We start from the raw sequence: 19948 nt of genomic DNA, 5'->3' as shown, positions 1-19948 counted from the left end.
AGCTGAAACTTGTTTTTTTTTTTTTCTGGACAGATATGTTTATTACATTTACTCCCATACCTTTGGGTCAAAAGCAAGAGACATGCACAAGCCTGAAGTTGGTGGGGGTATATAAATTCGCCAATGCAAGGATAGAAAGAATTGTGTACAAATAGTACTGTAGAGGGTGCTTTTTATTATATGAAGGATTTCCTTTAGACTGCACCTTTTCCCCTTGTTCACCTTATGGTAAATGTTATTCTTAGTTAAATTATATCGTTTTAAAGAAAAAAAGACTTGAAAATAAGCATGCTATATGTTAATGCATTTGCAGCTGATTTATATAGGAAATGGTAGCTTTCTTAAATTTCTGCTATGAATATACCTATTTTAAAAATTGTACCCAGCAGAATAAAATGGTTTCAAATGAAAATCCTGTGAGCAGTGCTTCTCAAACTTTGGTGTTCATCAGAATCAATTACCTGGTAGAACTGTTAAAACACTGATTGTTGCGCTCCACCCCAGAGTTGGATTTAGTAGGTCTGGGGTGGGGTGGGGCACAAAAATTCACACTTCTAACAAGGTACTGGGTGATGCTGATGCTACAGGTAACTAACTACATTTATAGTGTCAGTTTAGCCCCAACAATCTGCCTTTTTATTTTGGGCTTTTTCTATACTGTTAATTGCTCAAGTTTGATGAAATGAAGCAAAACCACACACATAAAACTCTTGAACAAAATTTTATTCTAAAAATATATCTCAGTAACAAATACCAAAAGCCAGTCATATACTTAACAGAAATAAGAAATTTGCTTTTTTCCCTAAAAAATACAAAATTATCATTGTAATACTCTGCCAACTCTCATTTATCTGTATTTGAATTGTTAATTTTATGGATTACCCAAGTACATTTTAAAATCATTGATTGGATTCAGCCTAATAATTTAGATATACATCTGTATTGCTTTTATCTTCAAGTAAATACATTTTCAAGGAATGTGAACAAAACTGAACATTTGCTTAAGTAAACATTAATTAGGAAAAATAAATTTATGCTAAGGAAATGTGCTCCAAAGTAAAATATTGGTTTGCATAACTTTCAATTTTTACACATAACCAAAAAAAACCTGACTGTATTGATATACTGGTATCTGAAATTATAGAACTATATACACAGAAAAGACAACTAAATTTCAAACCCAAATCACAGGAAACTTTAAAGGAATATGATGACATTTAGTAATTAAAAAGTGAAATTATATCTTCAAAGTGCTAAAGAAGCAAATACTCAAGAAAATGTCAGGCCTGTCTACAAAGTCTCAACTAAAGTACTGAAATATCAAGAATGTAGGGGACAAAACAAATTTAAAAGAACCCCATTACTATAAAACGTATCAAGTATATTTTACAAAGTTATGAAAGCAGTAGTGAAAGACCAGTTAGGGCTAAAAACATACAACTTATCAGCCTACATCTCTTTTCAAACTAAGGTAAATGTGTTTCATAATATTTCTTCCAGACTGCATGTGTCATGTCCATATTCATCTTATCAACTGGCCACAATGCAGTGAGTAGAAATGATCCTTTTATATCAAAATTCTTGATATGATTTGATATTGTTTGTAAACCAAAAGCTGATCACAAAGGTTGCATTTAATTCCTATTAAATGTAGGTGCATGTTCACTGGAACATCTTAATCGCTTCTTAGACTATTAGAAATTGGTGTGATTTACTTTGACCAATGCAAGAGCGAAATAGTATTTAGTCTGACTAAATACATCTTTTGTGAAAACCTGACCCTGAGTTTTGAGTGCTGGAATATAAACTGAAACACACCAAAATGTTGGCTAATATTTGTGTCTCTACAATACTGTGCTTTTTCTATTAACATAATACATATGAAAATACTCCATTATCAGCAAGGAAGGAACTGGAGTGGTCTGAAGAATGCCCAAATAAGGAAGCAGGAAGTGCCCTGTCTTAAAAATTCCTGTTTTAAAACTTCATAAGATTTATTCTAAAATGTTTTCCCAAATTTGAGTAAAATTGATAGTGTGAGAACATGCAGTATTTTCAGCCTGTAGGGTTTAGCAGCCTGAGGGGAGCTGCGCAATCCCTGGCCTGATAAATGGAGGATTGAAATCTGGTCTGACTACAGAGCTTCAAATGTTGTTTTGGAAATCATATAAGGGGCTTTCTTAAAAATAGGTGTGTTTGCAGTAAACATTTCTAGATACTGAAAGCAGCTCTACATCTCAAATATTCACTAAATATATAATCACTGAATATAAAATAAAGCAATTTCCAGTGGTGGCGATATTCTCACAGTAGCAAATTAACTTCTTATTTAAAATACTAAAAACCAAAGTCTTTAAAACGTTATGTTAAACACTGAAATTTGCTGAAATTACAGATAGAAAAAAGATTTATCAACTGCCATTGAACACTCGAAAAAAATTATTAAAAAATACAGGCTCTCCAGTGGCTCTCTTAACAGGGCTAAACCCAAGTATTGTTTCTGCTTTTTTATTTGATTTTTTTTTTTTTTTTTTGTGGGAAGGAGGGTGTAGTTTGTTTCTAAACTAAGTACTAAGGTTTAAAACGTATCAGATATTGATGCTTTCTGAAAGGCATTTAAACTTAAATTATGCTTATGACTTGGTTTACTCATAAACCTTCTGCTGTGTGGCATTACTAATTAGGATATATACAGCCCTGAATAGCACTGAAATTCTGTTGTGTGAGCAACAAAGACAATCAATATCTTGAGTGCCATGATAGGCTCCTCATTTGTATGCCCAGACGACATCATGCCCTTTAGTGATGCTGTCTTCCAAATTACTCACCATTTGTGACCAATACAAGAAAATGGGACAGGACTTGTCTTACCATGTTTTCCAAAAGTGAATTAACTATTGTATTAACTGTATGTTCCAAATGTTCATTAAAAACCCACACCAAACTCTTTTTTAGTAATCATGAGGAATCTTTACATATTTATATGGTATATTGTACATTATATGCATGGCCTGCTTATACTATTTTCAAAAAGAGAATATTGTCGTAAACTAATAGGGTTTCATCAATCTTCTTTCCATTGGTCCTGAGATTTCCTTAAATGATGGCATCATGTTCATCACTGTAATATAGCAAAAGTTAAAATTACTTTGTTTTGTATTTGTATCAAAACTACATATATATTCATATTTTTAAGTAAAGTAACAATTTCATGTTTCCGAATCAAAACTGATAGCTTTGTGTAAAGTTTTTTAAATAAAAGTACCTGCAGTGGTTAAAGATTCAAACGGTGGTTCAAGTTGTCAAACAGACCTACACTCAAGTCTCTGCTCTGCCTCTTAGTGGCTGTGTGACTTTTCATCACTTAGCTACTATAATAACCTTCTTTTAAAAAGAAAAACAGCCATCATTCCTAGAACATTTACTGTGTGCCAGATGTTATACTATAGACTTTACATTCATAACTCATTCAATCATCACAGTAACCCTATATAGAGGGCACTTTTATTTACTTGATTTATTCTTTATTCCACTTTGCTGAGGATTAGAAGCTAAGCAGTCATACGAACTCTCATGACCACTGCGTACTATGCTGCTGCATCATTTAGATAAGCATGGGAAAGCACCCTGCTAGTCAGTAGTTAACCAGACTCAAAACTAAGTCTGTCTGCTCTAAATCCCAACTATTTCACTCCACTGGCTCTCCACGCAACTCTAAGAAACATAGGAGTTAACATTTCAATCAATGTTTTAATCAGCTATCATTCCAATAAATGAAAACTACAATGCTCATTATTACTAGACATAGAAGGTCTGTTTCTTTAATGAGACAAACATTAAGTCTCTACATATGGAATGCCATTTTTTATAGCTTCAAAGGAACTACCAGCTTTAAAATGCACTTTTTTTTTTTTTACACAGCACTAAGAAAAACACAAACTACAACGCAATGCTTTCTCATCCCACAGACTGTAAGATATATCCTAATTTCAGAGGTGTTATGTGGAAAAAAGCAAAAATGTGCACTCAGACTAAACTATTTTTACCATCTACTTACTGGGTTCCTATGTGAAAATAAGACTCCTATTAGAGTCAAATTCTGCTTGTGCCAGCACAGCTCCCTTACAGTAATGAGGATGACTTACTCCATAAGCCATGCAGCGTTATACAATCATATATATGCAAGGAAAAAATTACCCCATAAAGCTAAAATTCCATACTTTGTAGTTAAGGCAGTTTGAAAGAAAAACTACACATTTTAATTTAACTGCTTCACTATTTTATAGCCTCAACTATATCACTATTGATATTATAAAAAATACTGATTATAAAAAATCAAATTGTGTCTTCTGTTTAACTGCTTAAATTTACCAAGAAAACAGACATATCTAGTAATTTAAAAAAATATTGCAAATTTTAAGCTTAATCAATATTTCCCAAATGTTTCTGATGTGCAAACTGTGTGAGATGCATCTGTATATGACAACTTAAAAAGAATAGTTTGGCAAATGGTCATCTGTTTTATGGTATTAAATACATTAATAATTGAAAGAATGAATTAGTATTAGTATATACAAGACTCAAAAGAAAAACCCAAAAGGACTTTGTTGGAGTAACAAAAACTGAGAGATAATACTTCCAAAGACCTACAAAATTCATATGAAGGGTGAATGTGGTTTGGTGATCAGGATTTGTTGATACAACTCATGTGAAAAAGACAGTTTTACTACAGATAAAATTATAATATACTAACAGTTCATTTGATATAGCAAAGTATCAGGGAAAAATGTGACTCTCAGAAGAATTTCTTTAGTTGCTTTGTCATAAAGCAAAAACCATGTTTTTACCAAGGATGTTATTTTGGTGTTACTGACAAACAAAAGACATGCTAAGTCAAAAGCCATATGATACCCAATATGGTATTTCTCACAATTAGAGATATAAGCAAGTGAAAAGGGTTGGCTAAACTTGGGTCTCTGGTAAAAAAAAAAATGTATGACACCAATAAAATACAAACATCTTACAAGTGTATATACATCCACTTTTGTTTGTAAATAACTTTAACCAGAAACTGTATGTAAACAATTTACTTTGGTTATAGAGGATTACTGGGATTATAACTCATAAATCTGTGAATTATTCATCTGTGACATGAATATTTCCTGTTATTTTAATTTTTAAATAAATACAGAAAAAATAAAGAGCTAATTAACTCACATGGTTCTATACTGAATGCCTCTTCTTGAATAGTATGTTTTGCAGCCGACGTAAAGAATAGATAAAATTCCCATTGTTAATGCAATACCACCAACAAAGCTGCCAATATCAAATTTTGATCCTTTATTTTCTTTGGAATTTACAGTTGCTGTGACTAGAAAGAAACAAAATGAACAGGCTTTAGTGCTTTTTAAAAACATTGTAATAAGTAAAAACTTTCTGAATTTCTATATTAATGAATGCTGAATTGGGGACAAGAGGAAATCTAAGCATAGAAAGTTGCTCTCCAAGTGTGCCTGGCAACTTGCCTGGCTCTAGTTTTCTCCAGTTTATCCAACACATCTTTAATGAAAATCCCCCAGTGCATGAAACCTCAAGATCTTAAGGTGTTTGGTGGTGTTGGAACTGGACAGCCTAATAAAACCTTAGAGGCAGCAATACTTGGGGAGGTTTTTTCTTATGAATCTTCTTAAGACTCATGCCTTAACAAAATAGGTCTGGGTCATACAGCTGTAATCTTGAAACTGGGTCTAATTTTAATATTTCTAACTGGAATTTTTCCCTTTGAAAAAATTAGGAATTTAAACTATTTTGATTTTATTGTGGCAAGAGCTCCTGAGACATTAAAGTTGATTTCAATACATAAATTGTAGTAATAACCTAGATGGAGTAAAATATATAAAAACATGTAGAAGAAACCATAAAGTCTATTTGTTCTGATAAATGGAATCACTAATTTTTAAACAGAATTTCAACATTGCATAACTTAGAAAAGAATCTTATTAAGGTTTTTGAATTCATTGTTTTGCAGGCATATTTTTTAAAATGCAAAAGATAAAGAATGCGGAGACTTTGATGCTATATATATGATTATATCTATGCCATTAAAAAAAAAAAATAAACCTTTACGGCACGAATGAATTAAAACCAGTTTACCATGTTTTCGGTTTAGAAATCTTGTAGATTGAGCCTGCCCTAATTCCTTCCTATAATGCGGTAGAGTTAAAGGTATGACAATTTTCAAACCATGTAAAAATAAAATCCCATGTTGAGATAAATTATTCACTGATGGGTCTTCTATAATCATTATTTGGTATGATTAAGTTGGAAACTTTTTAAAAAGTTTAAAAGGGACAAGAACACTAGCTCAATCAATTCTTCTCCTGAATTATTTAATAGGAAATTGTCTAAATTTGGGTATTTACTGTAGAATAAAATGATGATCTAAATGTGGCATTTAAGAACTATTTTCAGCATACGAAAAACAGATCAATTTTAATACATACTTGTTACTGACGAAGAAACAGATGTCACCGAACTGTTGTGGACTGTGGTCATCGTGGATGTTGATATCTGGGAAGTGTTTGTTATTTTGGGTATAGACTTTGAGGTGGTGGAAGTCATATTTGTTGAAACCCCTGGTGTTGTCATTTTAGAGGTTGCTATGGGTTTCGAGGTGGTGACTGACACATTTTTTGAGACTGTGGAAACTGGAGTTGTCGATGGTTTTGTTGTGGGTTTTGTTGTGGGTTTTGTGGTGGTAACTGTTACTGAGGAACTTGGAGTTGTAGACTGTTTCACAGTGCTGCTGGAAGATTCATTTGTTTGGCTGGAAGACACATGTGGAGTATTCCCTGCAGGAATATCAAGAAACATTAAAACTGGACCTGTCACTTAGGGAATTAAGATTCCACTTCATTGTGACTTTCATGGTTACACATAAAGAGGTCTAACAAATACAGCAGCATGAAAGATACTTTGTCCATTAATAGTTTGCACTATATGGCAATAAAATATCTCAAACTAGTAAAATACTAAACAAGAACCAAGCCTAGATTTACTTAAAGGGATTTTTGTAAGGATATGAAAAAATAAAACCGAGGATTGAGTTCCTTCAATACAGGGATAATCTAACCATCTCTATCTGAACATCTTACTGTAATTCCTACCACAAATATCAGTTGAGTGGATGAATAAATTAATGAATATAATGAGGGTTTTCAAAGTTAAAAGTTTAAAATTTCTCTGCCACATCCTTCCAAGGAGCTTTAAAGACAGCAGTAGCTGCATGTTTCAAATTCATACTACATTTTCTAATCTTTGTGTCTCTACTGTGTGGTCTCTTCCACTGAGTATAATGTTTTTTAAAAGGCCAAAGGAATTAATATTTTGTACTACATAGACCAATAAGCTATAATTTTTAAGTAGATGATACAAATGCTATGAACTTGAATTAATCTTATTCAATTCTGAATGTTCTATGTAAATATATTTTAGCATTGAAATAATCACCTTTTATTTTAAACTAGTTAGTGAATTCTATTAGAGTGAAATACAGCAAAGAACCAGCATTTATCTCATATCTTTGGAACAGAATGATCTCTGAAGAGTAAAATAATGAACACAATGCTGCTTCTGGATTCATCACACACATATGCAACTCTCCTCTCCCTGCCAAAATAAATTATTCAAAAATACTATACAAAGTCACATGCACGAAAATAGGGAGCTGTAATGGGTTAGTTCTCCACTAAGAAAATCCACATGTGTTAAAGAAATAACTAAGCAGCTGAAACTATCTATAAATTGACAAAACAGGCAAGTAAGTTTTGTATTAAACCTTGTTTCGTGATGTGTAAATGTGTCAGCTGCAATACAAGGATGCTCTCAAGGTTAGAACTCACATCTGGTAACCCAACTCCCTTGCCTGTAATATAAGTAAATGGTCATTTGCTCCTCTACAATTAATACCATCCCACCATGGAAGCCTGGATGCCTTCCCTCTTCCTTAACTGTTCAGTTACTGACTAGTACCCCCAGGAGGTGACAGAGTTAGCACCTGCAGAGATCAGAACAGACCATCCTGGACTTGCAAGGGGTTAAGCCCTATCGGACTTTGCCAATCTCGGCATTCAGTCTTCTCCAGCCTCTGAGAAGCTGGAAAAGCATGGGAGTGGACAAAATGATTGAAGGGGGTCAGAAGGTACAAACTTCCAGTTATAAAATAACTCATGGGGATGTAATGTACAGATAGTGAATATAGTTAATACTGTATCACATAATTGAAAGTTGCTAGAAGAGTAGATCTTAAAAGTTTTCATCACAAGGAAAAATATTTGTAACCACGTGAGGTGACAGAAGTTAGCTAAACTTATTGTGGTTGATCGTTTTGCAAATGTTGAATCATGTTGTATACCTGAATCTAGTATTATATGTCAATTTATATTTCAAAATTAAAAAGTATGAAAAATCAAAAGAAGTTGTAAAGGCCAGAATAAAGTAAGCAGTGTCACTGTGCTGTGTGCCCATTCCTACCTCTGTTCGTGGAGGAAAAGAGAACACTACCCCTCATTTCAAACCCAGCTGGAAAAGCTTCAAGGAAACCACCTCAAGAGCAGGGCCAATATCTCCTGGACTTGAAGGGACATGGAGACTAGGATTCGACCTAAGCCTGAAGAGTAAGTCTAAAGATGAGATGGTGTGGCTGAACTAGAAGTAGACTCTATTTCCACTGACGGCAGAAGTGCTTGTTTCCCATGAACCAAATCAGGCCCCATGGGGTTGCCTTAAAAGACAGCCTTCCCAAAGAGTTCTGCATAGAGGGTGAGCTGCAGGAGAGTCCCTACTGCATCAAGGGAGCTGACGTGGGGGAGGCCCCAGCTGCAGGCTCTCCCAGGAATCTTCCTAAGAGGACCAAGTCGGCCATCCAGAGGGCACCTGTGCCAGCTGCAAACATCTCGACCTTCACCCAGCTGGCTTTCTTCCCATAACACCTTTAGTCCTAATCTTATAAGGGTCAAAACCAGTAGATGTGAGGGGAAGAAAGGCAGAGCAAGGAAGGAAGACAACAATGTCACCTTTCCCACAGCAGTTTTCCAATCCTGAAGCAGGCCCAGGCTAGCAGAAAGGAGAATTTCCAACTTTGAATCACTGTAGAATTTTATTATTTTGGTATCATTCTGGAAAGCAAAGGTTTCCTACTAAATACAACTCATTCAATAAACTGGACACGCTACTGACAGACAACGCCTTGGCTAGTGTAGGTGGGAGGGTGGAGCTGCCAGTGAAGAGGTGCATGCGATACCTAGTTGTTGATGCTTAGTGTTATTACGGGTTGGACTGTGTCCTCCCCATCCCCCAAATTCATATGTTGAAGTCCTAATCTTAGGATGTGGCCTTATTTGGAGATAGGATCTTTACAGAGTAATCAAGTTTAAATGTCATTAGGATGGACCTTATAAATAGAGGTTAAGTAACTGGTGTCCTTATAAAATGGGGAAATTTGTATATGGACATACATAGAACGTCATATGAAGATGAAGGCAGAGATCAAGGTGATGCTTCTATAAGCCAAGGAATACCAAACATTGCCAGTAAACCACTAGAACCTAGGCAAAAGGCATGAAACGGATTCTCTCATAGCCCTCAGGAGGTAGCAACCCTGCTGACAATTGATTCCTTGGACTTTCTAGCCTTCAGTACTGTGAGATGATACATTTCTGTTGTTTAAGCCATCCAATTTGTGGTCCTTTGTCATGGCAGCCCTAGCAAACTAATATACTTAGGTCCACAGTTTTTTCAGTTTTTACAAAATGTCTCTCAGCAGCTAGACTGGTACTCCCTAGTGGTCATGGGGTTCCTATTATAGATCTTTGAAACTCATCATAGTGAGATGAATTAAGTCAGTCAATACTTGTCAACCCACTCTCAAAACTTGTTTAAATAAAACTTGAAATCATCTAAAGATTTTGATTAGAGAATTTCTCAATCTTAATTCCTGGTTTCTACTAATGTAATTATGGGAAAGTGAAAGGGCTGTGATAATGCTCTGGGCACCTTCCTTCCCCTACGGCTGCGGTGTTCAGGAGGAAAAGAACAAGATAATGAACATACGTACATATGGATATGAGTTACATTTTGTCACTGCTGTAAAAATACTCAAAACAGTCCAAACATCTCTCCATTTTTGTTTTATGATAAGAGAACTATTCCTCGTGCACAATTTTTCTATGATAGTATCAGAGCTTCCATTTATTGAGCTCTTTATCAAGTAAGTGCTGGTGACGTTTTCCAGGCATCGTGGGTACCAGCTCTGGATCAGCTCAGCCATTTACTTACTTGCTGGGCTACCTCAGACATGTTATCCAAATTCTCAGATTCACTCTCTTTCCTCATCCATAAAAAGGGATATCACAAGTATCTGGACGAATTAACTGAGATAATTTGTGTTGAACATTTAGTAGAGTGCCTACTATTTTAGTAGAGGACATGCACAATGAATGTCTTTGTTTTAGCATTTGTTTTAGCCTGTTTTATTAATTTTATCTCCATTATAGAGCTACAGTAAAGTTCCCTATAGAAGTAAAGAGCAGGCATGGTCAGATCTCCTATTTCCATGATTATCATTGCTGCCATCTGAATAACGTGATATTGAAGTGAATGCTATTAGGGGTATTTTCAGTTCGATGATGTAAATATCCAGAAAGAAAAAAGTGATGCTCCAGGTTTTTTCTATTAATACCAGCTGGCCAACGACACTATGAAGCATGAGATTTTTTCTAGTACTAAGTAAAAGTATTCATTCGCTTCAAAGTCTGGATATATTTCAACTATCACTGTGTAACTGCTGTGTTGAAATAACTTTCCTTATTGCTATAACCTTCAGTCCAAAAACATCCAAGCACCATTTTTCCCTTTAACCTAAATATTTCAAACTTAAGAGTAACAATTTGTTTTTATCAGGGCATCAAATCCACAAACCAGAACTGAAAATACATGACCAATTGTTTAAAATTTCAGTTATTTTAAAATGGCATGGTAGTAGCTTTTCATTTCCTGTTATAGTTGTCAAAAATACTGAGCTATTCAAGACATAGACTATAAATTTCTGGTGCCAGAATTAGTTTGAGGGGTATGTGATTCTAAGCATAGTCAGCATCTTGAGCAAACTGAAAAATAACTACTCTTGTGGCTGGCTCTAGGAATATTTTAAACATTGAGGACTTCTTTCCCATAGAGAAACTAAAGATTAGTGTAATCCCTGAAATAGTCATTATTTAGAAAGCAAAGAGGCCATCATCGCACAAGGTCCATTCTCATTCCAAAAATTCTTTTGAATTCAAATTACCTTAGAGCCAAAAATCTACAATTAAAAAATCTAGATGAAAAAAACTGAATCTAATAAGAAAACTAGGCTTAAAAAAAGTTTTACCATAAAGAACTGTTCATTTTCTGAAAATCAAATATATTTTACAAGTTCCTAGATTTATTTGAATTTAAAAATTAAAATTCCAAAAAGGAAAAACAACTGTATATATACCAACAGAAAAATGACAAGTGGGGTGTTTTAAATAGTTATTAATAAATCTGCAATCGATTTTATTTCCACATTTTAGTTGCACTATCATTCGTTCTACCTAAATCTGTTATTAATATAAACAGGATGTTTGTTTGTTTTCTCTGGCAAAAACTGAAAGAGATATTTTCCGTCAAAATAATTATCTACCTTAAGGACAGTGAGAACTAACAACTCTGAGATACAGTCCAGGTTGGTTAAAGGAAATTCAGTCTGATGGGTGATCCTGTTCATTCCCAGAGCTGTACGAAATAAAGTAGCTGAGCAGAGGGTTGGAAAAGTAGCAAGACTTTTCAAGGCAGTCAGACTGCCAAGAGACAAAGTCTGAGTTGGCTGGGGCTATGGAGACAGCATCCTGGCTTCATAATGTTTCTGCCATAGGTCTTGTCCATTCTATGCCATTACTACAGACTTAACCCACAATTAGTAAACCTGGCTAATTGCAAAAAAAAAAAAAAAAAAAAAATTAATTAAAAAAAATATGAACCACAGTCACAAGGCATCAGAAATGACTGATAATATTTTCCCTCTGTTCCTGCTCAACCCTTCTAAGCCTCTTATCCTGGCAATCCTTACTCTCCATGTAACAATTCACTCTATTTGCCAACACATTCCCGACACATTCCAGTCAGCCTGGCTTCTCACTACTCAAGAATCAGTCATACTCACTCATCTCAACACTTGTTTAGTACCTACTCCATGTCAAGAACTATACTAGGATACTATAGACACAGAGGACATACAGTTATTATCTGAAGGAGTTCACGAGCCAGTAAGAAAGACAAGGAAATAATACCATTACAATATGGTGTGTCAGAGGCCAGTTCCATTTTTGCATCCTTTCCAGGCATCTCCCTTTTTATTGAACACGTATTTTTCATTTTTCTGAACTCTTTAATTATATTATTGTTACTGTTAAAAATCAATGTCTTTATCTTTTCAATGGAAAAAGCTAGCTATTAATTATAAGGTCTGCATCTTGTTTTCATTTTCCTCCACAAAAATGCCAGGCACAGTTTTGGGAGAATGTGATCATTTCCGCCATGGGTTCCAACCTATGTAAGGAACTAGATGATGTCTAAAGACCAAAATGATGTCTAAACTCTTCACCATGACAGACTAGGCCCAAGTCCCTTCTGCTGCTTAATCTTCTGCCATTTACTTTTGCCCCCACAGATCTAACTACTCACCTCTACCCTGGCATGATGTTCATATCTGTGTTTCTGTTGCTTTGTCATATTCCTCTGCCTGGGATGTTTCCCACCCATTCACAACACGGTGAAATTTTATTAATGTTCAAGGCCCAGTCTAGAAATCACATTAAAGTTATAAGGACTAAAGAGGCCACTTAAAAGACAAAGATTCTCAGACTGGATTAAAAAAAAAATCAAACCATGAACTCTACAATAATATATTTTAAGCATATGATACAAAAAAATTGAAGAGTACTAAAAGCAAAACTATAGAAAAGTTATATGATTAATATGATTAATCAGAAAAAAGGTGATGAATGGTTCTGGTTCAAAATGGTGATGTAGGAAAATCCTAAACTTACTTCTTCCCATGGATACACCAGATCTACAGCCCCATATGGTTATTTACTCTGGGGAGGGAAAAAACCCTCAAAAACTAGATGGACCAACATTCACACTACAAGAGCCCCAGGGGCAGAAAATTTATTGGAAGAAATAATGGCTAAAAACGTCTATAATCTGGGGAAGGACAGAGATCTAGATCTGGAAAGCCCAGAAATAAGATGAACCCAGAAAGACCTACACAAAAATTTGTAGTCAACTTGTCAAAACTTAAAGACAAGGAAAGAATCTTAAAAGCAGGAGAAAAATAACTTGTTACATACAAGGGACCACCCCCCAATCTCTCAAATAAGACTATCGGCAGATTTTTTTAGCAGAAAACTTTGCTGGCCAGAAAGGAGCGGTGTGATATATTCAAAATGCTGAAAGAAAAATTTCCAAACAAGAATACTCTAATTGGCAAAACTGCTGTTCAGATCTGATGGAGAGATACAAGTGTTCCAGAAAAACAAAAGCTAAAGGAGTTATCATCACTAGACCAGCCGTAGAATAAATGCTGAGATTTCTTTAACCTGGAATGAAAGGGCGCTATCTAGTAACAGAAAAACACATGAAGGAATAAATCTCACTGGTAAAGGTAAAATTCAGAACGATCTAATAAAAGTGGTGGTTTAATCACTTACAAAGCTAGTATGAAAGTTAAAAACAAAACTAGTAAAAATATAACTACAAGAATTAGTTGAGGATTAAAAAAGATGCAAAGATATACATGTAACATGAAAAACAAAACACAGGGACAGGGAGAGTAAAACTGCAGAGCTTTGGAATGCATTCGGACTTGTTATCAACTTGAAATAGATTGTTATAAATATAGGCTGTTTTATGGTAACCACAAAGCAAAAACCTATAGTAGACAGATATAAGATAAAGGAATCTAAGCTTGAAGAAAGTCGTCAAACCATAAAAGAAAGCATAAGAAAAAAGGAACAGAGGAACTATAAAACAGCCATACGACAATGAATGAAATGGTAATAAGTCCATATATGAAATGGACTAAATTTTCCCGTCAAAGATGGAGTGGCTTAATGGATAGAAAAACAAGACCCATTTATATACTTCCTACAGAAGACCCACTTCTGATGTAAGGACACACAAAGACTGAAAATGAGGACATGGAAAAAGATATTTAACGGAGATAAAAACCAAAAGAAAGCTGGAGTAGCTATAATTACATTAGACGAAATAGATTTTGAAACAAAGACTGTAATAAGAGACAGAGAAGGGCATTACATAATGATAAATGGGTCAATCCAACAAGAGGATGTAACATTTGTATGTATTTATGAAGCCAACAGTAGGAGCACCTAAATATATAAAGCAAATATTAACAGATCCAAGGAGAGAAACACATAGCAATACAATATCAAAAAGGGACCTATCCCACTTTCATCAGTGAATAGATCATCAAGACAGAAAATCAGTAAGTAAATATCGACTTTAAACCACGTTAGACCAGATGGACTTAAAAAGATATATACGGAACATTTCATACAAAATTAACAAAATACACATTTTTCTCAAGTATACATTGAGTATTCTCTAGAAAGATCATATTATTAGGCCACAAAACAAGTCAACAAATTTAAGACTGAAATCATATCAAGCATCTTTTCTGTACACAGCGGTATGAGACTACAAATTATAAGAAAACTGGAAACTTCACTAATATGTAGAGATTAGACCAACATGATACGGAACAGCCAATGGGTCAACGAAGAAACAAACAAAAAAATACCTTGAAACAAATGAATATGAAAATACAACATACCAAAAATTATGGGATGCAGTAATGCAGTTCAAAGCAGGAAGTTCATAGCAATGAATGCCTACTTCAAGAAATAAGAAAAATCCCAAATAAATAACTTTATACCCCAAGAAACTAGAAAAAGGAGCCCAAAGTTAGCAGAAGGAAATAACAAAAGATCAGAGCAGAAATAAATGAAATACAGGCTAAAAAGAAAATAGATAAGATTGATGAACCCAAAAACTAGTTCTTTGAAAACAAACAAAACTGACATACCTTTAGCTAAACTCACCAAGAAAAAAAGACTCACTCAAATAAATAAAATGAAGAGTGAAAGAGATATTACAACTGATAACACAGAAATACAAAGGATTATAACCGAAAAGAAAGGATAAGTACCTAGAAACACACAATCTTCGAGAGGGAATCGTGAATAAAAAATCTAACTGGACTGATTACATAAAGACTGAATCAGTAATCATAAACCTACCAACAAACAAAAGTCCACGACCAGATGGTTTCAATTGTGAATTCTACCAAACATCAAAGAAGCTTTAATACCAATTCCTTTCAGACCCTTGCAAAAAAATCAAAGAGGAAGGAATGCTTCCAAACTCATTTTACAAGGCCAGCATTACCCAAACCAGACAGGATACCACAGAAAAAGAATAATTACAGGCCAATATCACTGATGAACATCTCAGTAAAATACTAGCAAAACAAATTCAGCAGCACATTTAAAAAAATCATTCACCATAACCAAGTGGGACTTATTTAAGGGATGTAAGGACAGTTCGACATCCACAAATCAATCAAAGTTGTATACCACATTAACAAAATGAAAGATAAAAATCAAATGATCATCTCAATAGATGCAGAAAAAAACATGACAAAATTCAATATCCATTTATGATAAAAACCCTCAACAAAGTGGGTAGAGAAGGAACATACCTCAACATAATAAAGCCATATGTGACAAACCTACAGCTAATATACTCAAAGGTAAAAAGCTGAAAGCTTTTTTCCCCCTCTAAGATCAACAAGACAAGAATGCCCACTATCGCCACTTCTGTTAAGATAGTATTGGAAGTCTCAGTCACAACAATTAGACAAGAAAAATAAATAAAAGCTATCTGGATTGGAAAGGAAAAAGCAAAACTCTATTTGCAGATGACATGATACTATATATAGAAAGTCCTAAAGAGTACACCCGAAAACTATTAGAATAAATGAATTCGGTAAAGTTGCAGATACAAAATCAATATACATAAATCTGTTGTTTTTCTATACGTCAATAATAAATGATGAGAAATTAAGAAAAACACTAATCTGAAAAGATATATGCACCCCTATGTTCACTGCAGCATTATTTACAATAGCCAAGATAGAGAAGCAACCTAGGTGTCCACTGATAGATGAATCAATAAAAAGATGTGACACACACACACAATGGAATATTAAACAGCCGTGAAAAGAATGAAAGCTTGCCATCTGCGACAACATCGATGGACCTAGAAGGTATTATGCTAAATGAAAGTCAGAGAAGACAAATACTGTGTGATTTCACTTAAATGTGTAATCTAAAAAAACAAAACAAATGAATAAACAAAGCAAAACAGAAACTGGTCCATAGATATGGAGAGCAAGCTGAGAGTTGCTAAATGAGAGGCAAGTGGTGGGATGGGTGAAATTTTTTAAAAAATGCTTTTTAAAGAGAGAATGTTAGTAATATGTGTTTGGGTTGAAGGACTTGAAAAATTCCTTTTGACAATTCAATAGCAAAAAACCCAAAAATCCAATTAAAAAATGAAGAGAATATGAGTAGACATTTTTCCTAAGAAGATATACAGATGACCAACAAGTAAATGAAATAATACTCAACATAACTAGTTATCAGGGAAATAAAAGTCAAAACTACAGAAAGATATCACCTCACACTTGTTAGAACAGCTATCACTAAGACAACGAAATTACAGGTCCTGGGGAAGATGTGGAGAAAAGAACCCCTCTGTCCTGTGGTGGGAATGTAAATTGGTACAGCCACTATGGAAAACAGCGGAGGTTCCTCAAAAAATTAAAAATACAACTACCATATGATCCAACAATTCCACTTCTGGGTATTTATCCACAAGCCCAGATGAGGAAACAACTGAAGTGTCCATCTAAGCATGAATAAAGAAAATGTAGTATATACACACATAATGGAATACTACTCAGTCACAAAAAGAAGGGAATCTGGCCATTTGTGACAACATAGATAGAACTTGAGGGCATTAGGCTAAGAGAAACATACAGATAGAATAAGAAAAATACTGTGTGATCTCACTTATATGTAAAATCTTGAAAGAAAAAAAGAGAGAGAGAGAGAGAGAGAGCTCAGAGATACAGAGAACAGATTGGAAGTTCCCAGAGGTAGAGGGTGGAGGAGTGGGTGAAATGGGTGCAGAAGGTACAGACTTCCAGCCTCTTCCCTAATACAAGAACTTGTAGTTTCACACCAAAGATCATTATTGCAATTTTAGTCTAGAAAACATTCACCTTGGCCATAAACTTCTTTTCTTGGGAAAAGTACCCACAGCACATATAGCTTAGAGCAGTTTAACTCCCTGGTATTCTGTCCAAGACAAACTAGTTGCAAAATGTACTTCTAGGTCCCTAGACTTAGACTTACCATGTAGCAGTGGTTCTCAGCCCCAGCTACACATTAGAGTCGCCTGGGTCAGCTGCCACCCCAACTTTCTTATTTAATTGCTCTGGGGCAGCATGGGTGATTCTAATGTGCAGCCAGTGCTGAGAACATTGTTGTATAGGATTACTAGTTATAGTAAATCAGGAAGCATTGACCAAAAGTGATTACTTTGATTTTGAAACTATTTATAGTTGTTCATTCTGGCAGAACCAGTTATATATTATGACCACTCTGAGATAATGACAAAATGATGCCATCTTCCTAAAAGAGAATACTTATGTATTTCTTCTAATGGGAAACATGCATTTAATTCCTCCCCAAAAGCACAAAATTATAAACAATTTAAACAGAAAGGGGGCAAAGATGAAGACAGGGCAAGAGAAACACTTATTATACTCAATTGCAAATTCTTGTTTGAACCTTCAAGAGACCCAGCTCTGGCTCCTGCATTAATACTAAGACATAGGGGTTTTTGATAAGTACCTCAGGCATTTCAGCCTATAATGTCTTTCCTAACCAGAAGCAAGGGCTAAAAAAAAAATTCCATATAATCTGCAAATGTTCTATACTGTCCCTGAGTTTTTCTACAAGATGGTACACAGGCGATAACAGTGGTCAAGAGAGGGATAATAGTGCTTAATGTCTAAAATAATCACTTGAAAGGTCCAGGCCCATAAGAAACAGGCATATATTTAGACGGAATCTACACTGTATATAGTAAAACTAAAGGATCTATAATTTAGGGAGGATAAAGGGGTTGTGCTTTTAAAAAATGGGATACCTAGTGGTCCAAAACAACCACTCCTGTAGAAATAATAAAAGTAAAAAAGCTAGGAAGGATGAGTGCCTCCATTTGGAGTGGCTGTGGAGGGGAGACATCTTTCTTGGGAGATCTGTTGGGCTTAAGCTTACCAAACAGGAATTTAATATGAGGGAGAGTTTTTAGATACAGAACCTTGCTTGAGACCAACATGGGTTCCAGAGTACCTTAGTTTTCTATTGCTGTCTAAGAAATTACCACAAAGCTGGCAGCTTGAAACACCACCATTTATTGCCTCCCCATTGTGGAGGTCAGAAGTCTGAACACCTGGGCTCTGACCTGAAGTCTCTTTAGAAACAATCTACTTCCAAGCTCATTCAGGATACCTGGTAGTATCCAGGTCCTTGAGCCTATGGGTTTGAGGTCCCCATCTTGCTGGTTTTCAGCTGGGGCCACTCTATGGACCCAAAGCCACCTGCATTCAAGTGGGCCCCTCCATCTTCAAAGCCAGCAACAGCACGTCCTTCTCACGCTCCACATCTTTCTGATTTCTCTTTCTGCTACCAGCCAGACATAACTCTTTGCTTTTGAAGCGCTCATATGATTATGTTAGGCCTATCCAATAATCTATCTTAAGGTTAACTGATTAATAACCTTAATTACATCTGCAAAATCTCTTTTGCCAGGTAAGACAATGTAATCACAGGAATGTCTTATCACATTCATAAAGGAGGCAATTATACAAACGGCCACTGGGGGTCATCTTAGAGTTCGGCCTGCCACACACAGTTCTGGGTAGAGTTGACCTTGCTTTGTAAATATGGGAAAATGAAATTCCTGACTGTCAAATGAAGAGAGAGCATCAGTAATTTGTCACTAAAAGAATTCAAAGGTTCAAAAGTCATGAAACCAGAACTGGCTACCAACCATACATCGGCAGGCTAAAGTTGTCCTATGTAAATCTATTGAACATGCTTTTCTTTTTGGGGGCTACAAAAAATTTCCAGTAGATTTTCAATTTAATAAGCATGTTCCAATGATGTGAGGCAAGACAGCATCATTCTGAAGGCTCCAGGAGGGGGTGGTGTGTATTTTAAATAGTCTTCTAGCAACAAATCACCAAGAGAATTAGACAGTACCCTCATCCATCATCTCTTAACTCCCCAGGACAACTGTGTGCCCAGTCTGTTTGTCAACTGTCTCCTTTTAAGGATTTTAACTACTTTTCTATACTGTATTACATACCAGCATTACCTCCCCTTGAAGAATACTAGAGTGGGCTCGATGGGGCTCTATGAGAAGAACGATGATATAACTGATTTAGGAATAGGTTATGAATCTAAACAGGGAATTCAATTTATAAACAGAAATTATTAGAGCAGGTTAGAAGCACTTGGTATAAAGACTGACTGTGGGGCAGTTCTGCCTTCAGTTCTACCTGGTGGGTGGCATTATCAGGCCTATCCATCAGCTCTTTAACATTTCTTACCATGCTTGCAATGGCTTTTCTGGATTAGGTAGAAAATGAACCATTTCCCCCTTGTTTTAAGCCTTGGAATATTAGTGCTGGAAATATGTATTTTAAGTG

General features: G+C 35.2%; 1 protein-coding gene across 1 annotated transcript in view; it reads right to left on the bottom strand.

The window, feature by feature from the left end:
* Window positions 1-705: 705 nt before the first annotated feature.
* TMEM123 (transmembrane protein 123) overlaps window positions 706-19948 on the bottom strand; it is a 45192-nt gene continuing 25949 nt past the window's right edge. Inside the window, exons 4-6 of the mRNA XM_036221565.1 lie at window positions 6504-6851; window positions 5218-5371; window positions 706-3121 (exon numbers count right to left, since the gene is read on the bottom strand). Coding sequence (XP_036077458.1) covers window positions 3097-3121; window positions 5218-5371; window positions 6504-6851 — 527 coding nt within the window. The 3' untranslated portion in view covers window positions 706-3096. The remainder of the gene's footprint in view (window positions 3122-5217; window positions 5372-6503; window positions 6852-19948) is intronic.

This window comes from Rousettus aegyptiacus, unplaced genomic scaffold (assembly GCF_014176215.1).
Source record: "Rousettus aegyptiacus isolate mRouAeg1 unplaced genomic scaffold, mRouAeg1.p scaffold_m13_p_5, whole genome shotgun sequence".
Taxonomy (NCBI): domain Eukaryota; kingdom Metazoa; phylum Chordata; class Mammalia; order Chiroptera; family Pteropodidae; genus Rousettus; species Rousettus aegyptiacus.
Note: the sequence above shows the minus strand (reverse complement) of the source record. Positions and strands in the feature narration are given on the sequence as shown.